Raw genomic sequence first — 23,325 nt, forward strand, 5'->3', positions numbered from 1 at the left:
AGAGCCCGTTGGCCTGTTTAAACTACACACACATTGATCTGAGAGCCTGTTGGCCTGTTTAAACTACACACACATTGATCTGAGAACCTGTTAGCCTGTTTAAACTACACACATTGATCTGAGAGCCTGTTGGCCTGTTTAAACCCACAAATAAACAACATTGCACAGTATCGGTCAATGACAGGCCCGCCTGGTCTGGTGATAACACAGTAGAGCCAATCTCTCCAGTTTCTCATAAAAAGAGTTTTCTCATCATTTTACCTTTTTCCTCGACTCCTCTCCGCCTCTCAGTCTCCCTATAGTGTAGGTGTACTGTATATCCTCCTTGAGTGTATGTATACTTTTATATTTGATGTCTGCTATGTACTTAGCCAGCAGCATGTATTTCACGTATGTATGTGCTATGTTTGGCATTCCTCCCTCAGTCTCAGGGGTTTTCAAAGTGGGAGGCGGGCCTCCCCAGGAGGGCCCCAAACAGTTTCAGGGGAGGCTCAGTGAATGGCGGCGGGGGGGGGCTCGTTATTACAAAAAGTTCTCAAAAGGAGATCACATAGAATAGTCTAAACGTGTGTGATTTGGTTAAAGAGATAGTTCAGAGATATGTCATTTGGGGGAATTTTACCGTTTTGCCCATGAGCCAGAGTCAGAAACATAAATAACAGGACAGACAGAGCTTTTTAGGTATTTGTTGTTGTTAAGTATGTCAAGTGTCAACAGCAATACCAGGCTATATATAATATCTAATCATATATAATATATTATATAATACCAGGCTATATATAATATCTAATCATATATAATATATATATAATATAATACCAGGCTAGGCTACATATAATATCTAATAATATATATATATAATATAATACCATCTTGGCTCAATTGTTGAGTGCAATGGGATCAAATAACATAATCATGATGGGGTGAGAGGAGGCCCACAGTCTCAGACTCTGGAAACCCCTGACATAGGCTATACCTTTCCAATCACTTGATGAATGGAGAGCAAACAGCGGCATTTTTGTAGAGACATCAGCTCCTCTTTTTTTTGGTACCTGAGTCCTACATTCCTCTGGGTGAGAACCTCTGTGACCTTTGGGTGTCATTGACGCAACTAGGAAAGGGTCAGGTGCAGAGGTGTGAACTCTGAATCCAGACGCTCTGTTTGCTTTCACACCAAGGGGTTCCCTGGGACTCTTTTTTTTTTGGGGGGGGGGGGGTTGCTGTACATGATGATGTTGCTCCATCATGGTCTGTCGTCAACCAAATGGTCCCATCTCCCCCTCCCAACATACCATGGTGACAACATAGACACCAAGATCATCCACATGTCCCCGGTATCATTGGCTCCAGTGCTTCTCAAAGTGGGGTCTAGGCACCTACAGGGAATCTTGAGGGGGTTCCCCATCAGCAAAAAGGGGGATCACTTCTTTTCAATATAATACCATCCATAAGTAACACACTGGCAGACTGTATGACATTTTGGCCATGGGTTTCATACCCTTTCTGTAAGAAAACATCTAAAAGCAGAAATCTTATCAGATGGGGGACCCTTGGACATCTTCGCCAGAGTGCAAAATGACACTTGCAGGAGGCAGATGATAGGCTAAGAGGCGCGCAAAGGCCAGTATTTAGCACGGACACGCCTGGGCCACGCCTACACCTGTGTCTGCGCTTAAATTCCGGTGCAAAACTGGATGGTGGAGGCAGACGATAGCTTAAGACGCAGGGAAGATAGCATAAGAGGTGCACAAACGATAGCGCAGTATGAAGATAGGGCCCTAAGACATTAAGCATGGGTCCAAGCCTACGTCCACGTCTGTTCATCACCTAAGACAGTGGTTCTCAACATGGGGTCCGGGGACCACCACACGTCCCTGAGGGGCGTCCAGCAAATTGGTGAATTGTTCAACTTCACCATTATTTACTTTACAAGAAGAAGAAAATAGCAGAATGACTAAATAGTCAAACAACTCTGGACAAAATGAGATCGAACAATAAAAATGGAACTGGAATATGGCAACTACCAAATGGAGAGAGAGGGAATATGTTTATGTGGAAGGAGAGGAGGTGAGAGAGGGAGAGAGGGGTGAGAGAGGGGTGAGAAAGAGAAGGGGAGAGAGAGGGCAAAGCAGATGCAGGAAGTAGAGAGAGCCTTGGAGAGTTTGGATATTTGTTAGCACGAAAATGTTTTCTTGGCTCAGGGGGAAGTGTAGCTGTGTTTGGCTTGGACGAGCAGAGACGGCCAAAATAGGAACCTAATTGAAAGTCAAAGGGTTGAGTCCAAAAATGTGGCCTTATCTTGTGTGTTTGTTCACCTGGTTAGCCGGGTTAGAGAGTGAAGGACACCAAAGGAGAGAGAGAGAGAGAGAGACAGAGAGAGAGAGAGAGAGAGAGAGAGAGAGACAGAGACAGAGACAGAGACAGAGACAGAGAGAGAGAGAGAGAGAGAGAGAGAGACAGAGAGAGAGAGAGAGAGGGGGGGGGGGTGACCTGTGATTGAAGAGAGCACAACACAAAGTCCACTGGTGATTTGACTTGAATTAAAGCAAACGGCAAGGTTTGCATTTTTGTTACATATACAGTCCTCCTTCTGTGTGTGTGTGTGTGTGTGTGTGTGTGTGTGTGTGTGTGTGTGTGTGTCTGTGCGCGTGCGCGTGCGTGGATGCGTGCGTGTGTGTCTGTTTCAGTAAGCTGTTTCAGCCTTCTTCAATCAATCAAGTCAATTAGTCGAACAAAGAGAAGGGGTAACACTTTACAATAATGGTAGGCTACATTAATTGCACGTTAATTAATGCTTAATTATCAGTTTTAATTCATGTTTAATTAACAGTTAACTCATGCGTCTTGTAATCATTTACTAATGGTGTTCATGTTAATTCATCATCTGACCTTCTCTCCCCATTTCCAAATAGCCGTTGCTCGCATCCTTAGTTTTTGCACCTTGATTTGCCATCTTCCCCCTTCACTCCTCTCCAAAAAAAGAAACGTATTTTGCTTCCATCAACCCTACAATTAATCCTCACCCTTTTGAGTTTCCATGCCACTCTTCTCCCTTTAGCTTAACAGTTGACGTCCCAACCTTATATTTTCTTTCACTCTCTTTCTGTCAGGAATCAGGCTACTGCAGAAAATAAAGACCCAGAGAACCAGGGGGCGCAGCAGCCAGAGAACCAGGCCGACCAGGGGGAGCAGCAGCCAGAGAACCAGGCCGACCAGGGGGAGCAGCAGCCAGAGAACCAGGCCGACCAGGGGGAGCAGCAGCCAGGTTTTGCCCAGAGAGACGCACCCAACCGGGGGCAACGCAGGAGGTGAAGGATTAGGGGATAATCCACGGTACGCCCCAATCCCCCTGTCAACTAGTCCCCCATCTTCTTTCTCCATCCCCAAGACGCAGGCAGGCTGCTGCTGGGATTACAGCATTACACTTATTACCTTTGAAAGACTTAAGGAGGGTTGTCTTTTGTCCAGCTTTGTGGTGGTTTTCAGGCTGTTTAGGGGTGGGGGTGGGGGTGGATTTGGGTTAACTAGAGAGGATTGCGTGCAGAGGAGGCGTGGAGAGGAGACGTGCAGAGGAGACATGCAGGGCACTGCAGGCACAGAGAGACAGCCCAGTCCCCAGAAGAAAATTGTGGCATTTTATGTTTCTATAAAGCATGGATACATTGAATCATTTTATGTTTCTGTAAAACACAGATACATTGAATCTCAACGTTTCCGACCCAAAAATATGTTGAATATCACCATTTCAACAAGTCCTCTGACCTCCAACCACATGAGTGTTTCCAAAGTTATTTTAAAATGTTTCGCAAATAAAAACAACTTGGGTTATGGTCAGGCAACTACAACAACTTGGTTAAGGTTAGGCAACTAAACCTTAAGGCTTTTCACACTGCCTTCTCTTTAAACTTAGCCCATTTTCACATGCACATGCGTTAACCCAGGTTAACCTAAACCCAGGGCTATCTGATTCACACTAGTTCTACTAGCCCAGGGTTAGTAGAGCCCAGGGCCGTTGGAACCAGTGCTGTCAGCTAATGGCCCCGCCTCGTTTCACACTGGAAACTTTGAGCCCCGTGTTTAGATGTTTAGATGAAAAGTTGGGGTTAGCTAAGGGCTAGTTAGCTAAGGGCCAGCTAACCCTGGTCTAAGGACGAGGTTAGCCCACTTTGGAATGTTCCAGGATTGTGCAAGGGTGAAGGTTTTCTTAGCCTGGGACTAACAGCTCCCAAGCTAAGAGCATCACGTAGCCTCGGCTAAGTGTCGTGTGAAAAGCCCAAGTTAGGGTTATGGTTAAATAACAAAAACGTTAAAGGGGGACTTACCCCCACATCTCTGGCAAAACGGCCGGTTGCTTGATTTTAAAAAGAGGAAGGCAGCAGATTCCATCCCACTTGTTCCAATGCTAATTAACTGTGGCGCAGTTGTGAAAAAGGTAGAAGAGGGTCTCATCTACAGTCAATCAGAGGATTGACTGTGTGCAAATCTAGAAACCGCAGCTCTACATATTTAAGAAGGTTTAGAGGAGCGGGGCCTCACAGAGGTTCTAACTCAACGGAGCTACTGCGCAGAATCGGGTTCCCAACAAATCAGACGATTTTGGCATCAAGAGAGGATAGTGTGATTGGCGTCTTGCTCTGGTTGGATGTAGGATGCATAGGCTGATGAGGACCAGCGACCCAGTTGTTGAAGGGAGGCGGAGGATACCCCCTGCATGGCTGCTGATGTGGCTGCCCCGATCCTGAACGAGTGGCTGGAATAGTTCTCTGCAGGGATGTTTGCATTTCTGGAGTGTTGTCTTGAAGTGATGGATGAACCAGGATCTCGTCATGTGATGCTGGGGAGAAATGAGGAAAAGGGGGGCCAAGGCACTATCGGGTACATTTCATATAATGCGGAGGACTGATCCAAGCCGGCAAACTGCTGCGGCCAAGTGCCAGCGAACCAGTGGCCTTGGTAGACCCCCCCAAAACTAATGGACATCCTCTCTCAGTGGTTTGAACCCATAGACGTGAACACGAGGCAAGTGTTTATACCCTCCATTCACCTGTGTCACAACAATGTGACTTACGGTTGAAATGCAGACTTTTGAAACACTGGGAATCGAACTCCGGTCTCCATGTCTAAGACAAATGTTTATGCCCTCCGCAATCTTACTCCGCAATCTTACTGGCCCCTGTTTTATTTCAGTAGCAGATTGTTGTTATTTACACAACCGCTAGGGTCTAGGCCAGGGGTGGGCAATTTTCTTTTCCAGAGGACCATACTGACTTACATCAAGTAAGCAAAGGGCCACACTTTGTACATCATACCTGCTAACACTCCTGATTCTCGCGGGAGTCTCCCTATTTTTAACGCTCTCTCCCGTTGTGATTTCTTATTAATCTGCTGATCCCGATATAATAGTGAGTGATCCAAATCCAATGGCTCTAGCAGATGAGATTTATTAACATAATTCTGCCTTTTATTGAGTTGTTGGGGTTTTTTTTTTTTTTCTTTGAGGACCTTGGGGGCCGGATTGAGATGGTCCAGGGGCCAGGTCCGGCCCTGGGGCCGCATTTTGCCCATGTGTGGTCTAGGCTATGAAAGAGAAATGTTGATATGCAACATTGGCTTACAAATATTGAGATTGAACGTGTCCCGGGCAGGCTCTTGAAAATAGTCCCCCCTCCCCCCTCCCACCCCCCGGTCAAAGACTAGAGACAGGATTAGAGACAGAGACAGATCACCAGAATAAAAAGGGTAGGGTAGGTAAGCTGTACAGTATAAAACTTGGTTTTGTCGCTGCTTCAACAGCAATGACTTGTTCATGTTTTATGTAGGTTTTTTGCTGTCCTTTCCCCCCATCATTTATTTACATCATATATATTTGAGTTGTACAAGTGGAAGATGACCGAGATAAACTCAACTAAAGCAGACCTTTCTGTAGGCGCTCAACCAGGGCTTTGAGGTCAAGTCATTAATGGACTCAAAAGTATCGCCACAATTAGACAGAGGCTTTCCTCGTTCCCCCTTGAAGTAACTCCAGGAACGAGTCCGAGTTTCCCGTGCAATCACAAGCATCCTCTAGTCAGGTCATGAAGTACAGTACTACTCTGTGAGGGTGACTACAGTGGGTTGGGACTCGTCTGCTATGCGGCTTATGGGAACGTGTCTCGGTCCCTCCAGACTCACACCATCTCAGATTCCACATCACACCTCAGTAAAGTGGTCCCTAGATACGCCGCCGTCCTCGCCGCTGGTATGTACCCCGTGTTTCCTGGGGGGGTGCGGGAGCAGAGGGCCCGGGACTGCGGTCGGCAGCAAATTAGAAGGGCTGCATCGGGCCTGACGCAATCCTCCGTCTGGTGAAGCGTAGCGGGTCATTAATGAGGCCAGACGGGCCCGGGCCGGGCCTGGGAGGCCTGCAGACGTTTAGCTGCTGTGGTGGGAAGCTCTGAAAGAGAACCAGAGCTGCTTGTCAGAGCTGCTTTACGCTATCAAAACATTTTAGAATTGGATATGCGTTACTCTGTCGGCAAAGAGCAACAAAAGAGGAAAGAGACATTTTTCATTAACCTCACACGGTCGCTGTCGAGCCGTAACACAAGCCGGAGGGGCTGTTATCAGGACGTCCATCTTTTCCATCTCGCTGAGCAAACATTACCTGTTTGTAAACATCATCTGAGCCTGTGCTCTGCTTTAAAAATTGACCTTGATGTAACCTTTGTGCTGTAGCCAGACAAAGCAGGACAGAGTGGAGGCAGAGCAGGAATTCTCATAGTCCAGCCGTTTTTAATGGAAAAGAAGCAGACGATCATTTGGCGGAGAGAGGAGCGACTGTGGTCTAAATTTAGACGGCAGACTTTGGAACGCAGATTCCTGCAAATGTACGGAGCGAGTGATCTGTCCAGAAAGCAGTTTGGGTACTGTATGACCAAATATTCAAAATAGGAAAAGGCCTTTTTGGTCTGTCAGGCTCTCTCACTCATTCTCATCCTCATGCCTGCAGAACGGGAGGGAGTAAAAGGCTAAATAATACCATCCTCTACGTAGGTTTCAAGACAGATGATCTCTTTTTTCCCCCTTTTTGCTTTCAATAGATCATTCCATGGTACAACCGCAGAGCAGTTTGCAGCTGGACCTATTTCTGAGCCGATGTCGACAAAGCCAAAACCCAAAGCAACCGGGGGGAAACCAGGCGAGCTGACCGCACTCCAACGGGCCTTCCAGGAACCCAAACTGCGTACTGTTCTCTGTTTATCTCTGTTTCATTCAGCCCGGCTTAACAACAAGCTGCAAAACAGCAAGAAGATAAACAGCGATAATATTCCAGAAAACGCCCTGGACTGAGGTTTAACTTCGCAACCTTACAGATTCCTGAATGTGTGGTTTTGTGGGAACTTGGAATAACTTTTCAGAGTAATTTTTTTATGGTCTGTACTTTGGAGAACCAGCATTCATGAGACTGAAATGTCAGTGATTTTGTAGTAAAAAAAACAGAAAGGGGAAAAAAGAACAGAACGTTGTGGTTAAAATTCTGCATCAAGTGAGATTAAAGGCAAATCTGGAAATATTTTGAAGTCGAAGTATTGAGAAGCACCATGAACCTGCAGGGAAAGCTGTCCGGCCTCAAAGGTCTGGTCACCTCCCACAGCAAGCGGCGCTTTAAAGGCGACCTGTCAGCGGACATGATCAGCCCTCCTCTGGGCGACTTCCGCCACACCATGCACGTGGGCCGCGGGGGCGACGTGTTCGGGGACACCTCCTTCCTCAGCAACCACGGCGGGACGGCAAACAACGGGAACAACGTGGACACGGACTCTGCCTCAACCCCCGACAACAAGCTGGGGGCCTTCTTCTCCAGGACGCTGCGCCACGTGAGGAAGAGCTCCGACAGTCGGCCCAGGGAGGTGTCCAAGGAGCTGTCGCCCCCGCCACCGCCTGTCTCACCCATCATCAAGAACGCCATCTCCCTGCCCCGGCTGGATGTGGACATGCCCAACGGGAGTCCCACAGCCAAAGTGCTCTTCCCCAGTTCTCCAAGCACGCCGGAGGAGAAGAAGTGCATTTATGGTGGGTACAGAGATACAGAGACACACACACACACACACACACACACACACACACACACACACACACTCACACACACACACACACACTCACTCACACTCACACTCACACACACACACACACACTCACACACACACACACACACACACACACACACACTCACACACACACACACACACACACACACACACACTGACTCACACACACACACACACACGCACGCACCCGCACTTAAAGGAAAAATCCACCTTCAGTTTCTGTTCAATCTGTTGATCAATCTGTGATGTTCAAGGCATTCCACAAGTTAGTTAGTGACGTTTGTAATGAACTTGTTTTGGTGGACTCACTTTCCCTCAATCTGAGTTTGAACCTGAGAAAAAAAAGGTTGCAGCCCTTAACGTTACTTCTCTGATGGATTTCTCCCTGTATGACTGTTGAATGTCTCTTGGTGCAAAATTGTCTCTAGAAAGAAGCCCTCGCTCAAGTGATTCTGTGATAGTATGTCACATCGTCTAGATTTTGGTCAGCTATCAGAATTCAAACTAGAAATACAGCACTGCCTCCGCCAACAAGTCTTCAGTCTGAGTCTACATCCATGACTCATACAAGCACAGATACCTTCAGTCTGAGTCTACATCCATGACTCATACAAGCACATACCTTCAGTCTGAGTCTACATCCATGACTCATACAAGCACATATACATGTACCTTCAGTCTGCCTTGGAACTCGAGAGTTATCTAGAGGGCATCCGGATGGCAGTGTATGTATGAACACATTTTGATGAGCTATGCGCGCTCCCGCGACCCTCCTAGTCTCCGGCTCTATGACCAGCTCCGACCCTAGTATCAGAGGTGGATTGTTCTCCCCCTCCCCTCTAGAGCTCCGTGAAGTAGCCAGCTCAGTGAGTGCATGAGGCGGGGGAGAGAGACAGAAAGCCAGCGTGACAGATTATTATTATACAAATAGTCGATGCAAAAAAAACATCATGTAGTTTCAGTTTTTCCAAATGAAGCTCGAACCTGTGTGTCGGCCAACAGGCTACATGTTGCTGGATTGAAACACTCATGGCTTTGATCTTATTTCATTTCTGCATAGCTTCGCACAGCACACACATTTAATGAGCATTTTTGGACGCGAGGGTCGTCCTGCTTCCCAGTATTGGACATCGCTAGGTAGGGTATCTGGATCTGGTTGCATTCATGCCTTTGATTTAACGTTTACACAGCATTTGTGAAGATTCACGTGCAGAACCGCAAATTCCAAGTAGCGTCAAGTCAGGCAGTATAAAACGGAAACTTCCGGGTATAACCTTCGCAATAATGGCAATTTAAAAAAGTAAATGCACGTGTAATGTTTTTTTGTGTGTGATCCGAAAGATACAGAACAGAGATAAAACTGGAAGAATATCTGCTCCCTTCGAAAAGTCAATTTTAACCCATAGTGAGTCGACCGTTCTGATTTTTTGTTACGAAGTAATACAACATTGATTTTATTTTGAAGGTAAAATCGTCTGTCTTCCTGTGATGCATTTTAGGACTGATGCATTTTAGGACTGAACATAGCAAAGACCTGTTTTCTTTGTAGCGCTTGAGACTCGAGGATATTGATGCATCTGGGCGTGAGTTGTAGGGGTGTTTAATTAATTAGTAACGTTATGTGCAAACGATTATATGCCGTGAACGTTAGGCAGTTATCGCCCATTATGTATTTTTAGCAACTTGTTTTCAGACTCTGCATGTCGTGATAGTTTGTTGAATGTCAATGCGATTCACTTAAGGCTATGCTCAGACAGTGAAGTACAGATGTGTGGTCAGTTGTCACAACTCCCCATTGTGTGGTCATGCCCAAATTCCCCCCACCCCCGCCCCCTCTCTACTTTACACCCGGAGGTGCTCCTCCCCCCACCCCCGCCCCCTCTCTACTTTACACCCGGAGGTGCTCCACATGTATGAAAGCAACATATGTTGACATGAGGCATATGCCTCATGTCTGAAAGGGGACACTTCACGAATCCCCCAGTTCAGGCTCAAGGCAAGCAACCCTGACCTGATCCGGAGTTCATGTCTGAAAGTGGCTATACAAGCACAGATACCTTGACAGCGCAATAGTGTGGCCATTCAGCTTTATGGCACTTTAGGCAACAACATGGCTAATATCTATATCTATCTATCTGTCTATCTATCTAACTATCTATACATCTATCCGTCTATCTATCTATCCATCTATCTATACATCTATCTATCTATCGATCGATCTATCTATCTATCTATCTATCGATCGATCGATCGATCGATCTATCTATCTATATTATTATTAAAAGGGAGCTAGGGCTCTGTCTGTTTGTTTGTCTGTCTGTCTGTCTGTACCACTGATTACATCATCAGTGATGTCATAAATTCACTCACACACACACACACAAGAGACAGACACACACGTGTGTGCACACACGCACACACAAAGTCCCAGTGATGATGTCATCAGTGATGTCATAAATTGTGACATCATCAGTGATGTCAGAGGCATTGTGTCATCATCAGTGATGTCATAAGAGGTTGTGATGGCATCAGTGATGTCATAAAAGCAGATGTGACATCATCAGTGATCTCATAAGAGTCCCAAGGATGATGTCATCAGTGATGGTATAAGAGCAAATTCAAGTCCCAGGGGCAGACACTGAAAGAAGTGGGAGTGTGGCTTCAGACCCCCGTCTTCAGCTATGGACAGCTGTATGTTGCCAGCTCCAGGACAGGTGATCCAGCATCCGTGAAGTATGCCATCAAGGAGCGAGCCGAGCTGCGTATGCGAGCTGCAGGGCGGGCGAGCCTAGGAATAGAGTGCGCGTAGCTCGCGAGATACCTAGTATATAAATTTGGCAATGTGGTCTCTGTTTGTTTAAATTTTTGCCCACTGATGATGTCATCAGTGATGTCATAAATCACTGATGATGTAATCAGAGATGCAAAGTTGTGATGTTCATGTCTGATGTCATTCATGAGTGATGTCATAAGAGCATGTGAGCCCGCACAGCGGTCGAGCTGCAGGCCGGGCTCGGCTGTAGCATTGTGACATCAGCAGTGATGTCATAAGAGCGAGATGCCTAGTGTGGAAAATGGCCCTACCCCTACCGCTGAATCACCCACAAACCATTCCCCCTACCCATCCCTCGAACCTCGAATCTCTATGACCCTCCTATCCATAGCTACAGCCCCTTTCCCCTAGTCCCACCCCCCTCCCTCAACACGCTTCTTCCCACCCCCCTCCCTCACCACGGTTCTTCTAGTCCTACCCCCCTCCCTCACCACCCAGAGTGTCTTATCCTCTCGAATGGTACCCAACCTGACTCTACCTATAGGAGCCACATTGACAAAAAATGTAATCTTTGCAAGAGCCACAATCCAAAAAAGTCCCTTTTGCCCATTTATCTTTTTAGGTTTTTATTTATTTATTTAAGTAGGACTTAAAAGAGCCACCTCCCACCACAACCCCTACCCACCCCTCGAATCCCGGTTAGGTTTTTATTTATTTATTTAAGTAGGACTTAAATGAGCCACAACTACCCATGAAGGAGCCGCATGTGGCTCTAGTCTAGAGCCTCGGGTTGAGTATCACTGATATACTCAACCCTCAAACCCTGACTCTCTACGACCTTCCTATCCCTAACTATGGCCCCCTTTACCTAGCCCCGCCCCCCTTCCTTGATGGAACGGACGGACATGCATCCACAGTGAATTTGAACTTTGACCTTTGTCCACCAAAATCTAACCAGTTCATCTTGAGTCCAAGTGGATGTTTGAGCCAAAATCTAAGAAATTCTGTCATGGCGTGCCTGAGATATTGCGTTAACGAGCATGAAAATGGCGGTCGTGAGGTCACAGTGACCTTCAACCTTTGACCACCAAAATCGAATCAGTTCATCCTTGAGTCCAAGTGGATGTTTGAGCAAAAATGAAGCAATTTTAAGCAATTCTATCAAGGCGTTCTTGAGATATTGTGAATAACGAACATCGGACGGACATACGGACGGACAAACCGAAAACATAATGCCTATTGCCGGTGGAGGCATAAAAACATCAAACAACAACAGAACAGAAATGCAATGTACATCACCAACAGCTGTTTACTTTTTTAAGTGTAAAGTGTTTTATGGTGGATTTCCCCTTTCAATGATTTGAATTGACACTAAACAAAGTGAAACACATGAGCTCAGGTCAAATTAGTTGACCCCTGATAACTGCAGAGAAGCATGCAGCAGCCAGGTGGAGGCAGTGCAGAGAAGCATGCAGCAGCCAGGTGGAGGCAGTGCAGAGAAGCATGCAGCAGCCAGGTGGAGGCAGTGCAGAGAAGCATGCAGCAGCCAGGTGGAGGCAGTGGAAAGCAGCAGAGAAGCATGCAGCAACCAGGTGGAGGCAGTGGAAAGCAACAGAGAAGCATGCAGCAGCCATGGTGGAGGCAGTGCAGAGAAGCATGCAGCAACCAGGTGGAGGCAGTGGAAAGCAGCCATCACTTCTACCCACTGTCATCTAGACAGATCTGCCCCAGATGTCCTTATGAGTCACCTTGGCTCCTAATCAGCAGCGCCCACACTATCAAACACTCTGATAACACACAGAGGTCCAGACAGGCTGTTTGAGCTACACACACAGTGCGCTCACTCACTGTCTGACTGACGCAGAGAGAGAGAGAGAGAGAGAGAGAGAGAGAGAGAGAGAGAGAGAGAGAGAGTTTGTATAGCTATAGGAGTGTATGGGTCGCAGGGACGCGGGAACTAGGGGTGCATAGGGGGCTGCAGCACCCTCTCTGGCGGAGAGCTGTGACTGCAAGGCTATGCCACGGTAGTGCCACATGCTTCAAGTGCATTAATAAGAGCAAGAGACAACATCTCTGGTAGTGTGGAGAGTAGCGGTCAGGGTTGTCTAATGAATGAATGAAAAGGTCAATGTAGGGAAATAAGGCTTGATGACTGAAATAAGGCTTGATGACTGAACTTATCTTCAATTCCTAAAAAAAAGACCTGAATATATTACGTCAGGACGGGTGCAGAAACGACTTGAGTATCAACTTGGTGGTGATGTACAATAAGCCACCAAATCAAATTTCATTGTATTATTCCTGCCATGTCAGTTCAGTTGCAGGTTTCCATATCTGCAGTCTAGCCAAACTGTAAACGCCTGTTGGATCAGCAGTGGGCTCTCAGGTTATTTGGCGAAAGAATCAAACCAACTGACAATTATGATGATATTTCAACTGCACATTGAAGCCGTGGGTCTCCTGTGTGCAAATTACGCAGCTTCAAGTTGATCGCTCACCTGATCTAGATGTTACCTCTGTTACGGCCCCTGAATCACATCCTGCATGATGAGAATAATATAGACTTATATAGCCTACTGTCTGCGGTATATTCTGCAACTTCACAATGAGACACTTCTGTGTGTTCTGTACTGGAACGCATCTGTACCAGCACCAATAACCATCACATAATGATGCCACAACAACTGGGCCAGGAAAGAGAAAGTGTGTGAATGAAGATGGAGAGGTTGTTTTAGTGTTGTGGATGCAGAATGGAGAGTTGTGTGTGCGTTTTGGTGAGCGCACTGTCTCTTAACAGCTAACAACATGACGTCATTATAGACTTTGTCTCAGCACGCCAACTCTAAATGACTTCTCGCATCCCTGATAGGTCGCTTGAATCTCATTTCCTTGGCTGCAACTAACAATTATTTTCATTGTTGATTAATCTGTGGATTATTTCCTTGATTAATCAATTAGTTGTTTGGTCTATAAAATGTCAGAAAATGGTGAAAAATGTCGATCAGTGTTTCCCAAAGCCCAAGATGTCTTGTTTTGTCCACAACCAAAAGATATTTAGTTTATTGTCATAAAGGAATAAAGAAACCAGAAAATATACACATTTAAGAAGATGGAATCAGATAAGTTTTACTTTTCCTCCTTAAAATAATGACTTAAAACGATTTATCAAAATTGTTGGCGATCAATTTAATAGACAACTAATTGATTAATCGTTGCAGCTCCATTTAATTCTCTTAAACTTTTGAACAAGATACACAGCTGTATACATGTTATGCATGTAAATACACAGCTGTATACATGTTATGCATGTAAATACACAGCTGTATACATGTTACCATGTTAACATGTATACATGTTATGCATGTAAATACACAGCTGTATACATGTTATGCATGTAAATACACAGCTGTATACATGTTACCATGTTAACATGTATACATGTTATGCATGTAAATACACAGCTGTATACATGTTATGCATGTAAATACACAGCTGTATACATGTTATGCATGTAAATACACCGCCGTATACATGTTATGCATGTAAATACACAGCTGTATACATGTTATGCATGTAAATACACAGCTGTATACATGTTATGCATGTAAATACACTGCTGTATACATGTTATGCATGTAAATACACAGCTGTATACATGTTATGTATGTAAATACACAGCTGTATACATGTTATGCATGTAAATACACAGCTGTATACATGTTATGCATGTAAATACACAGCTGTATACATGTTATGTATGTAAATACACAGCTGTATACATGTTATGCATGTAAATACACAGCTGTATACATGTTATGCATGTAAATACACAGCTGTATACATGTTATGCATGTAAATAGCTTACTTTTCCAGCAATAATGCAAGTTCCATTACTCCTTTGACCAGTTATTCTCAATATGAGCCATCAACACCCAACACTCCAGTCAAACTCCACAGCAGCTGATTGCACTGATCAGTTGATTGCACTGATCAGTTGAGTTCACTGATCAGTTGATTTCACTGATCAGTAGCTGAAGTTGTGCTAAATTGTGTTTAGCTGGAATGGAAAATGCCTCGGAGTCACTGCTGTAATCCATTCCATTTTCCACCGTGCATCTATTCATCTGGGTCATGAGGGCAGCAGCTGCATGTGTGTGTGTGTGTGTGTGTGTGTGTGTGTGTGTGTGTGTGTGTGTGTGTGTGTGTGTGTGTGTGTGTGTGTGTGTGTGTGTGTGTGTGTGTGTGTGTGTGTGCACGTGCCAGGTCCTTTCTGTGTGGAGTTTGCATGTTTTTCCCGTGTTCGTGTGGGGTTCCTCCGGGGTTCTCCGGTTTCCTCCCACCATCAAAGGGTTAATACTCCTATCAAATACATTAGGGTTAATACTCCTGTCAAAGACATGTATGTTAGAGCTAATACTCTTGTCAAAGACATGTATGTTAGGGTTAATACTCCTGTCAAAGACATGTATGTTAGGGTTAATACTCCTGTCAAAGACATCATGTATGTTAGGGTTAATACTCATGTCAAAGACATGTATGTTAGGGTTAATACTCCTGTCAAATACATGTATGTTAGGGTTAATACTCATGGCAAAGACATGTATGTTAGGGTTAATACTCCTGTCAAATGCATGTATGTTAGGGTTAATACTCATGTCAAAGACATGTATGTTAGGGTTAATACTCCTATCAAAGACATGTATGTTAGGGTTAATACTCCTGTCAAAGACATGTATGTTAGGGTTAATACTCCTGTAAAAATACATGTATGTTAGGGTTAATACTCCTGTCAAAGACATGTATGTTAGGGTTAATACTCTTGTCAAAGACATGTATGTTAGGGTTAATACTCCTGTCAAAGACATGTATGTTAGGGTTAATACTCTGAGTCCTGTCAAAGACATGTATGTTAGGGTTAAATAGTCATGTCAAAGACACGTATGTTAGGGTTAATACTCCTGTCAAAGACATGTATGGTAGGGTTAAATAGTCCTGTCAAAGACATGTATGTTAGGCTTAATACTCCTGTCAAAGACATGTATGTTAGGGTTAAATAGTCCTGTCAAAGACATGTATGTTAGGGTTAATACTCTGAGTCCTGTCAAAGACATGTATGTTAGGGTTAATACTCCTGTCAAAGACATGTATGTTAGGGTTAAATAGTCCTGTCAAAGACATGTATGTTAGGGTTAATACTCCTGTCAAAGACATGTATGTTAGGGTTAATACTCCTGTCAAAGACATGTATGTTAGGGTTAATACTCCTGTCAAAGACATGTATGTTAGGGTTAAAGGAGAATTTTGTGGGGGGCGTTTACAACCTGGACCTTATTTCCAGCTTTAAATATGATTTTTAAGTCACCCTGATAAGTTCAGTTTGATGACATGCGCTGAAACAATATGTTTTAAACTGCAACCTAAAAACAAGGAATACGGGGCATGTGAAATGTTTGTATTTACGTCCTGTTAAAAGCTTATTTTCTGACACGCAGCAGCTCATATCCTTATTCTATCATGGAGACAAAGAGAAAATTAACGATGTAGCTCAGCCTGCTCTGTTTGCTGTCCGTCACATTGGTAGATAGCAGCTCCAGTTCCCCCACTGCTCAGTTTGTAATCCTGACGTTATTGCATACGGGCGGCCATCAAATTCAAATGAATCGTCTATATTCTCAAAAAACGATAAATATCAGCAGTGTTTACATGCTAGGCTAACGACAGATTGGCTACAGACCCTGCAAGTCCCCCGGATGTGCTTTGACGTCAAAGGGTCGTGTCAAAGCAATCGCAGGGTCTACTCTGTAGCCGTTATGTAGCCTAGCATGGTAAAAACCTGTTGCACCTCATGCACATAATGCCCCCGACACACACACACTACTCTAAGATTAAACGTGCAATAACTGAGTAATAGCTGTCCCAAAGCTGTGTCTCAATAACTTAATAACTGTACAATGACTGTCCCAAAACTTTGCTTATATAGATCGATAAACAACTGTGCAATATCTGACTTATAGCCTTGTTTACAACCCAGTGTGGTTTACATATACTTAGTCTGTAGCCTACATAGGTATATAATTATTTTTTTATTTGATTCCTTCTCATATATATAGCAGTCAATACATGACACATTGTATATAATGTAAATAGCAGTTAATTTGCTTTATATACCTTTGATCGCTGTCCTTGTTTGTTCATTTTAGCTTGTATGCATAGTACCTTTTCTTTTTCCTTTGTAAGTACATTGATTGAGCGCAACGTATACCGGTGTCAGATTCCCTGTATGTCTCGATATATTTGTTACTGACATTCAATCAAAACAATGAGAGCCTGTCAACTCCGCATGCATTTACTTGGTCTAAATGGTCTAACTCAGTGGTTCTAAAAATCTTTCACATGACAAAGATTAGACCACGGACCCCCATTTGATAGGATTTTGTCCCATGGTCCCCCATATGATAATAAGATTGATAATAAAAAATAAAAATAATAAATTACCGCCCTATTGGGGACCCCCTGGAAACCCCTCAAGGACCCCCATTTGAGAACCACTGGTCTAACTTATAAAGTATTTGACGTGTATATGTGCATAAAACAAAGTTATGATGTTACAATTGACCAAACAGATATCAAAATGCTGCTTTACCTATTCAAGGTGGCAGTAAAAATGGTAATTTATTCACAAATTCGCTCTTCCCACGATTTATAGATAATATAAATAATATTATCCCTTATATAATAGCCCTTATAATTAGCCCTTATATCATATAAGGGCTGTTGTGAATTGCTTCGTGAAGGTTTGTCATTTTTTAAGAAAAAAGTTTGGAAACCACTGCTACAGAGGATGTGTGTGTGTGTGTGTGTGTGTGTGTGTGTGTGTGTGTGTGTGTGTGTGTGTGTGTGTGTGTGTGTGTGTGTGTGTGTGTGTGTGTGTGTGTGTGTGTGTGTGTGTGTGTGACGGGGGGGGGGGCTCGTTAGCGACATGTTCACTTCAATGAGATGAGTCAAAGTTAACAGAGCAGAGCATTTGCAGACTTGACTCTGCTGGTGTCTCATCATCAGATGGGTTCACACTGCCACCTGTTGGAGGGGATTAACGATGCAGCAAATACAATGAAGTAATCTGTGAATCAGAAACGTGTTTGTTTCTTTGTGTGATAATTATTGTACACTGAAAATCTTGAAAACACAGCAGGTCATAGAATTTTTTTTATCTGAAATGAATCATTTTATACTGGAATTACATGCCAAAGTGAAAATGAAAACAATGATTTATTAACAAAAAAAATGAAGGAAAATAATTTGATGAATTAATTAATAATAATAATGAATAAAAAATTAATAATTAATTAATTAAAATCATTTAATCTCTGAAATTACTCACCTGTATCTTGTCTCCTCAGGTCTGGAGTCTGGCTTCGTCACGCTGCCCCGCCTCTCCCGCTCTGAGCGCCAGCAGCCATCTGTCTCTGTCTCCTCTAGGATCCACCGTGGCTCGCTGACCGACGCCACCGACACCATCCTGTCCACAGTCCGCTCCGTCCCGCTCGCCTCCTCTGACCCCGACGCTAAAACCACCGCTTTCTCCGACTCCCTGACCTCCCTGGACACCTTCACCTTCACCTTCGACCTGGGCCCCTCCCTCATGAGCGAGGTGTTCGGCCTCCTCCACAGCCCGGGCAACGTCCACCCGGCGGGTGAGGAGCTTGGCCACGCGTGCTGGGAGGCCGAGGAGGCGGGCTGGGCATGTGGGCTGACCGGCGAGGGCTCAGAGATGGACTCGGCCACCATCTCATACGTGGACTCGCTGTTGAGGGAGGACTGCTGCGGGAGCGGGAAGGGCCCATACGGTGGAGCCCAGTGGGAAGAGGAGGAACCGGGGAGTGGGATGGACATGAACGGAGTCGGGCTCCATCTTAAAGGCGTGGTGCCCGACGTGCTGATGGGCTCCCCGGGGCGAGAGAGGTTAGAGATGGGGCTGGAGAGGGAGAGCGAGCGGTTCCAGAGTGCGACGGACGTGCTTGTGCGTCACTATGGGGTCAGCGGGCTCTTAAAGGGGCAGCACATGGCGGATGTTGCCGATGTAGAGGCGATGACCGTCAGCGAGACGATGAAGAAAATGTCCTACAGTTACGTCGATGACGAGGAGGAAATCAAAGTCTGAGGTGTTTCCTACAGTTACGTCGATGAGGAGGAAATCAAAGTCTGATCCCCCCCCCCCCATTGCTGATTTATGATTATGTAATTCCGCTCAAATCAATCGTCTTAACGTCTTGTTATGGTCAATGAGGCTGGATCTGTTGACAGGACTCAGGAGGACCTTAAAAACCACAACGTGAAAACGTGAAGGCACTATTCTTCTGTTCCATTCACGATTCGTCTTTTATAAAATTGTGACGCAAAACAACAACAAAAACAAAAGGGATAAGGGAAAGACGGGCACAAATAGAGTGAGAAGAGGAGGAAACAACAAAACAAAACAAGGCAAATGAAATCCGGACTGAACCAAAGAGGAGGCAGGGGAAGTGAGGATGTACCAGAGAAAGTAGTCAGACACAAAGGGGACTTCAAAGGAAGTGCACACTACATCACTCAGCCCGCCTCTCGCTTTACACTTCATGCTGACTTCCTCCCACAAAGCCCCGCCTCTCACTTTACACTTCACACGCCATGCTGACTTCCTCCCACAAAGCTCCGCCTCTCACTTTACACTTCACACGTCATGCTGACTTCCTCCCACAAAGCCCCGCCTCTCACTTTACACTTCACACGCCATGCTGACTTCCTCCCACAAAGCTCCGCCTCTCACTTTACACTTCACACACGCCATGCTGACTTCCTCCCACAAAGCCCCGCCTCTCACTTTACACGCCATGCTGACTTCCTCCCAAAGCCCCGCCTCTCACTTTACACTTCACACGCCATGCTGACTTCCTCCCAAAGCCCCGCCTCTCACTTTACACTTCACACGTCATGCTGACTTCCTCCCACAAAGCCCCGCCTCTCACTTTACACTTCACACGCCATGCTGACTTCCTCCCACAAAGCCCCGCCTCTCACTTTACATTTCACACGCCATGCTGACTTCCTCCCACAAAGCCCCGCGTCTCACTTTACTTCACACACGCCATGCTGACTTCCTCCCACAAAGCCCCGCCTCTCACTTTACACTTCACACGCCATGCTGACTTCCTCCCACAAAGCTCCGCCTCTCACTTTACCCTTCACATGCCATGCTGACTTCCTCCCACAAAGCTCCGCCTCTCACTTTACCCTTCACACGCCATGCTGACTTCCTCCAACAAAGCTCCGCCTCTCACTTTACCCTTCACACGCCATGCTGACTTCCTCCCACAAAGACCCAAATCTCGCTTTACACTTCACACGCCATGCTGACTTCCTCCCACAAAGCTCCGCCTCTCACTTTACACTTCACACGCCATGCTGACTTCCTCCCACAAAGCTCCGCCTCTCACTTTACACTTCACATGCCATGCTGACTTCCTCCCACAAAGCTCCGCCTCTCACTTTACCCTTCACATGCCATGCTGACTTCCTCCCACAAAGCCCCGCCTCTCACTTTACCCTTCACACGCCATGCTGCCTTCCTCCCACAAAGACCCAAATCTCGCTTTACACTTCACACGCCATGCTGACTTCCTCCCACACAAGGAGGAACCTGAGACCTCAGATGAGACACGAGTGTCAAAATAATGAGATGACAACCTTTCACTCAGGAACACACACACAAAAACGGGAGAAAATGAACAGAGAGATCTGGAATCTCAGGATTTGAGGTGAATTATTCTACCAGACGAACTTAAAGCAGAGAAATACAAACATGTCAGTGATTCATACAAAACAGATAGAGGGAAGTTTCAAAGCAATATGATGAGTAATATTTGTGTCGGTTGAAGCCTGAACTATGATTGTTGGTGTTTATTCTTACTCTGCTGCAGTCCTTCTTTATAGATACTCCATGCACCTTTTAGCCTGATGAAGTCTGCCTCCTGTGTTGCTTTTTATACAAGAACCAGCATTTATATTGTCTTTTATACAGCTGTACGTGAAGATATCAACTGACCTCCTATTAATATGTACTTAACAGCACATGCAGTGAAGCAGCAACTTACATCCATATGTTGCAATCAATAGCAATGATAGTCAACGATGATATGAATTTACAACAATAAAGATGTTTTTAATTAGCTTGAATGTGCTTTTATTTACACAATGTTGGACGCTTAACATTTATGATCAGTTAAACAACTCGAAATGACAAAAGGTCAAACCAGAAATCAGGTCCTTTATACGGGAATGACTTTTATTACTTACTTCGCTCACATGAATACTACTAGTTTGTATTTGAAAGGGAAAATCCACCCTAAAACACTGAAACACTGTTAATGCAACACTTGAAGTAGAGGTCAGAATACAACCAAAAATACACCCAAAAACTAGATGACAGAAGAAAATCACTCCTGGAATGCATTGAACATGACATATTGATGATATCTTACAGCGTACGAGGATCGGAAGGTGGATTCTTCCTTAAACCAACAATCTGGTTCATCTATACTTACACAGCCAGGCTGTTGAAACATTTCATCTTTCAGAAGTGCAACAAGACAATCCACACATACTTAAAGGGCGATTTTGCAGATTTTCAACCAGCTTTGTATCGTTACAAAATCAGTAGCAAATGAACAATGTTTGACTTGCGTCCATCTTGCCTAGACCGAGAGCTCCCCGTTCACTCGCAGTACTTCCTGGTCCAAAATGACATGATGTCATTTGGTGCAGGAAGTACTGCGAATGAAGGTAGAGAGAGCAATAATTATAGTAAGAGTGACACCATGGCAAAACGGCTCCAAATGACATCATTATGATGTCATTTGGACCAGGAAGTTCCGTGGATGAATGGGGAACTCTCAAAGTTAAACCTTGTTCATTTACATATACTACCGATTTTGTAATACCAAAGTTGTTTGAAAATAGGCAAAGTGAGCATTTAATGAGCGGCACATCCAGTATGTCACTCGCTGTCTCTCACTGTGCTACAGAAGGAAGCTGTTTAGCCTGTGATGGAGGAGGGAGGGGCGGAGGGCAGCTTGGGGATTTGCCTCCGGGCCTTTTGACTGGAGGCTTCTTCGGGGCGGGAGGTTGAGCACTGGGCAGGGCTGGAGCCCTGGGCCGGACTGGGGGCCGGGCTCCGGCGCAGGGTGCAGGGGTTAGAGGAGCTGATCGGGCTGCGGTGCAGGGTGCAGGGGTTAGAGGAGCTGATCTGGCTGCGGCGCAGGGTGCATGGGTTAGAGGAGCTGATCGGGCTGCGGCGCAGGGTGGAGGGGTTAGAGGGGCTGGTGTGGCTGCTGGAGGGATTTGGGGCTTGGGAGGCACCGGCACTCTGGGTTTGGACACCTGGACCAGCACCTGCTCGTTAGCCTGGAGCGGGGGTTTGTTCTGGTTGAAGGCTCTCTTAGCTGCCCGGGAAAGAAAGCAAACACAGAGAGTGTCACAAACAGATCAGAGTATGTAGAGTCTGCTGGGAACAATTAGATGATGGGAGGAGTTGATAACACAAACCCCTCTTATGTGCACACATGAGCAACTTTTCAGGAACTACATAAAGCAGCTTTGCTGTTGGATGAATGGATTTTAATCTTATTCTATGGGGGTTTGAAAGGCTTTCATGAGCCCAACTCACAGAGGAAACGAAACCAGGACACAGACACACACACATGCACGCAGGCATGCACGCACACACACACACACACACACACACTCTCTCTCTCTCACACAGTTCACGAGGGCCGGTGAAAATCAGTCTCTGTTTCTAACCCATAAAAGGCATGTCCTTCCTCCGGGGAGCAGCCAGGAGCAGTGGGCATCTTCGTCTGTCGTCACTGGTCAGGCGGCGATCTTCTTAGATGTTTTTAGTGGGGGGTTCATATTATGGAGGAAACCCCAGGTGAGCACGGGGAGAACATGCAAACTCCACACAGAAAGGCCCTTTTTCATGAGATAGCCCACATGGACACAAGGCACTGAAGACAAGGGGGGGGGGGGGGGGGGGGGCATCGAATCGAACTCAGGACATCCTTGGTGTGAGGCAATACTGCTACCACTGCACCAAAACATGCAGAAACCTGCAACCATGCAACCCTTCAACTGAGATGAAGACATGCAGAAACATGTAACCATGCAACCCTTCAACTGAGATGAAGACATGCAGAAACATGCAACCCTTCAACTGAGATGAAGACATGCAGAAACATGTAACCCTTCAACTGAGCTGAAGACATGCAGAAACATGCAACCCTTCAACTGAGATGAAGACATGCAGAAACATGCCACCATGCAACCCCTCAACTGAGATGAAGACATGCAGAAACATGTAACCATGCAACCCTTCAACTGAGATGAAGACATGCAGAAACATGCAACCCTTCAACTGAGATGAAGACATAC

The 23,325-nt window shown here is 45.5% G+C and overlaps 2 protein-coding genes across 2 annotated transcripts in view; one reads left to right on the forward strand and one right to left on the reverse strand.

The window, feature by feature from the left end:
- Positions 1-7,580: 7,580 nt before the first annotated feature.
- Positions 7,581-20,882, forward strand: LOC310776017 (cdc42 effector protein 1-like; the record flags this gene model as incomplete). The annotated part of the gene is made up of 2 exons (XM_083636163.1): positions 7,581-8,052; positions 18,261-20,882. The coding sequence occupies 2 exons, from the start codon at positions 7,581-7,583 to the stop codon at positions 19,019-19,021; spliced, it is 1,233 nt and encodes a 410-aa protein (XP_083492289.1). The 3' UTR covers positions 19,022-20,882.
- Positions 20,883-21,033: 151 nt separating this feature from the next.
- The window catches only part of sh3bp1 (SH3-domain binding protein 1), a 30,115-nt gene continuing 27,823 nt past the window's right edge, over positions 21,034-23,325 (reverse strand). Inside the window, exon 18 of the mRNA XM_083636162.1 lies at positions 21,034-22,337. Within this exon, the coding sequence (XP_083492288.1) occupies positions 21,907-22,337 (431 nt within the window). The 3' untranslated portion in view covers positions 21,034-21,906. The remainder of the gene's footprint in view (positions 22,338-23,325) is intronic.

The sequence above is a fragment of the Poromitra crassiceps genome, assembly GCF_964638095.1.
Source record: "Poromitra crassiceps genome assembly, chromosome: 4".
Taxonomy (NCBI): Eukaryota; Metazoa; Chordata; class Actinopteri; order Beryciformes; family Melamphaidae; genus Poromitra; species Poromitra crassiceps.